Consider the following 2500-nt stretch of genomic DNA (forward strand, 5'->3'; position numbering starts at 1 on the left):
GAGAGAGAGAGACACACAGAGAGAGAGAGACACACAGAGAGAGACACACAGAGAGAGAGACACACAGAGAGAGAGACACACAGAGAGAGAGACACACAGAGAGAGAGACACACAGAGAGAGAGACACACAGAGAGAGAGACACACAGAGAGAGAGAGACACACAGAGAGAGAGAGACACACAGAAAGACTTGTCATTGTGGAGGATGATTTGGTGTATTGCTGGTAATGAACCACTGATTGCATGCCATATATTTCCCTAATTACAGCCTAGCTGGGCCCATGCCCCGCCTCAGCTCCCCCATGATGACACCACAGCTTTATTAATGACTTACAGCTTGGTGATTAATATAGGTGATATAGCAGAACAGCCTCAGGGCTGACCCACTGGAGCAGGACTCCTACTTGCTATTAACACGGGTGACCATACTATAGGAGTATAGTGAAGACTCTTCTAGAAGACATCACCTCCAACAAGCTCCTATAGACCATACAGGTCCATTCTGAACGGCATCTAGCTAGATAACACTGTGGACACCAGGGCTTGGTGGCTTCATGGAGACATTCTGACATGAGTCATTTATCAGACGCTCTTATCCAGAGAGACTTACAGTAGTGAATGCAGACCGTCTCATACTTGTTATGGACACATGGACACTTTAATGAAGAAACTGGATATTTCTTGGTGGAAAAGGGAATGAAAGGTCAGTCATATTTCTCAGGGGCAAAGGGAGTCCAAGGTCAGCCATATTTCTCAGGGGCAAAGGGAGTCCAAGGTCAGCCATATTTCTTGATGGAAAAGGGAGTCCAAGAACAGCTATATATATTTTGGAGTCACAGGTCAGCCATATCTCTTGAACCATCCTCTCCCTCTCATTCCTCATCACGTGTTTTATGTATTTCTCCATGCTGGTTGAGATCATGTGACATGGCCAGCGAATGGCTGGTGCTGCTGGACTGGGCGCCGTTGTCCATTAGAGGGACCTTGTGACTCAGCCCGCTCCCCTCCCTGTATTATAAAATGTAATTGCGGTTCTCTTCAGCTGAATAGATGAGAAGGCCCATTTAATAGTTAATTGACAGATGATTAAGACCAAGCAAACGGCCAGTCATCAGGGGAATGTCACCTTGCTTCCCAGCTTCTTACTGTTTCCCGTCATGTCTTTATAAAGGAAGGAAGGAGCTTTGGCTGCACACTGTAGAGATGTATGAATTACAGGTAGTGGCTTCAGCTGACCAACTGTATTTTATGGATGATAATTGCTACCCCAAATTAAACCAAATTCACCTCTGAGAAACATTTAATCTGCATAAACACATTCTAAAATGTATTTTTATTCTCATAAGTCTGTCTCCCAACTTCCTGTATCTAAGTTGTGTTGAATGAATGGAAATAGATAATCCATGATGTACAGTTATTGTTGAGTTAGAACAGACAACTCAAAAGGTGGGTTATCTTGGTTTTCTATAACAGTCTTACCGTCCTGGAAGACCCGTTCCACATTGAGGCCGTAGGTGGCACACGTCTCATAGTAGGTGCAGCGCTTCAGGTCATTGGACAGCTTGCGTGCTCGCGTGTCATCGATGACCCGGGGATTGGCTGAGCTGATAGCATCTGCAATCACAGAAATAGACAATCATGTGGCGCCCTCTAGTGCTAACAGACAGGAAGTGCATGTCTTATTGCAGTAATTACAAACAGACGCTAGGTGGCAGTGGCACTCCAAGGAAGGGATTTCAGATAGCTGGAGGAAAGATGCAAGGACGTGTATGGAACTATGGTGCAACCAAGTATTCTGTTCATGTACTGTGTGTTTGTGCATGTATGTTTCTCTGCGTGCCAGTGTGTGTGTGTCTCTGCGTGCCAGTGTGTCTCTGCGTGCCAGTGTGTGTGTCTCTACGTGGCAAGTGTGTGTGTGTCTATGTGTGCCAGTGTGTGTGTGTGTGTCTATGTGTGTCTCTGCGTGGCAAGTGTGTGTGTCTCTGTGTGCCAGTGTGTGTGTGTGTGTGCGTGTCTCTGCGTGCCAGTGTGTGTGTGTGTGTGTGTGTGTGTGTGTCTCACCTTGCGTCCCCACCAGCACCAGAGGCACCTCAGCAGTGTTGCGGTAGTTAGCCATGCGGCTGTAGTAATGGTAGACTGTCTGGAAACTGATCTCATCCTCCAGACTGAACACAAATATCACTGCATCCACCCACAGGGCAAACTGGAGCGAGAGAGCAAGAGAGACGAAAGTGAGAGAGCAAGAGGGAGAAAGTGAGAGAGCAAGAGAGAGACAGAGGAAGAGAGAGGAGAAAGTGAGAGAGCAAGAGAGAGACAGAGGAAGAGAGAGGAGAAAGTGAGAGAGCAAGAGAGAGACAGAGGAAGAGAGAGGAGAAAGTGAGAGAGCAAGAGAGAGACAGAGGAAGAGAGAGGAGAAAGTGAGAGAGCAAGAGAGAGACAGAGGAAGAGAGAGGAGAAAGTGAGAGAGCAAGAGAGAGACAGAGGAAGAGAGAGGAGAAAGT

General features: G+C 47.0%; 1 protein-coding gene across 7 annotated transcripts in view; it reads right to left on the minus strand.

The window, feature by feature from the left end:
- The window catches only part of agap1 (ArfGAP with GTPase domain, ankyrin repeat and PH domain 1), a 260949-nt gene that overhangs the window by 120277 nt on the left and 138172 nt on the right, over window positions 1-2500 (minus strand). For all 7 annotated transcript variants that reach the window (XM_055911603.1, XM_055911602.1, XM_055911601.1 and 4 more), the window contains 2 exons: window positions 2061-2202; window positions 1479-1613 (listed from right to left, as the gene is read on the minus strand). In XM_055911603.1, the coding sequence (XP_055767578.1) occupies window positions 1479-1613; window positions 2061-2202 (277 nt within the window). The remainder of the gene's footprint in view (window positions 1-1478; window positions 1614-2060; window positions 2203-2500) is intronic.

The sequence above is a fragment of the Salvelinus fontinalis genome, unplaced genomic scaffold (assembly GCF_029448725.1).
Source record: "Salvelinus fontinalis isolate EN_2023a unplaced genomic scaffold, ASM2944872v1 scaffold_0074, whole genome shotgun sequence".
NCBI lineage: Eukaryota > Metazoa > Chordata > Actinopteri > Salmoniformes > Salmonidae > Salvelinus > Salvelinus fontinalis.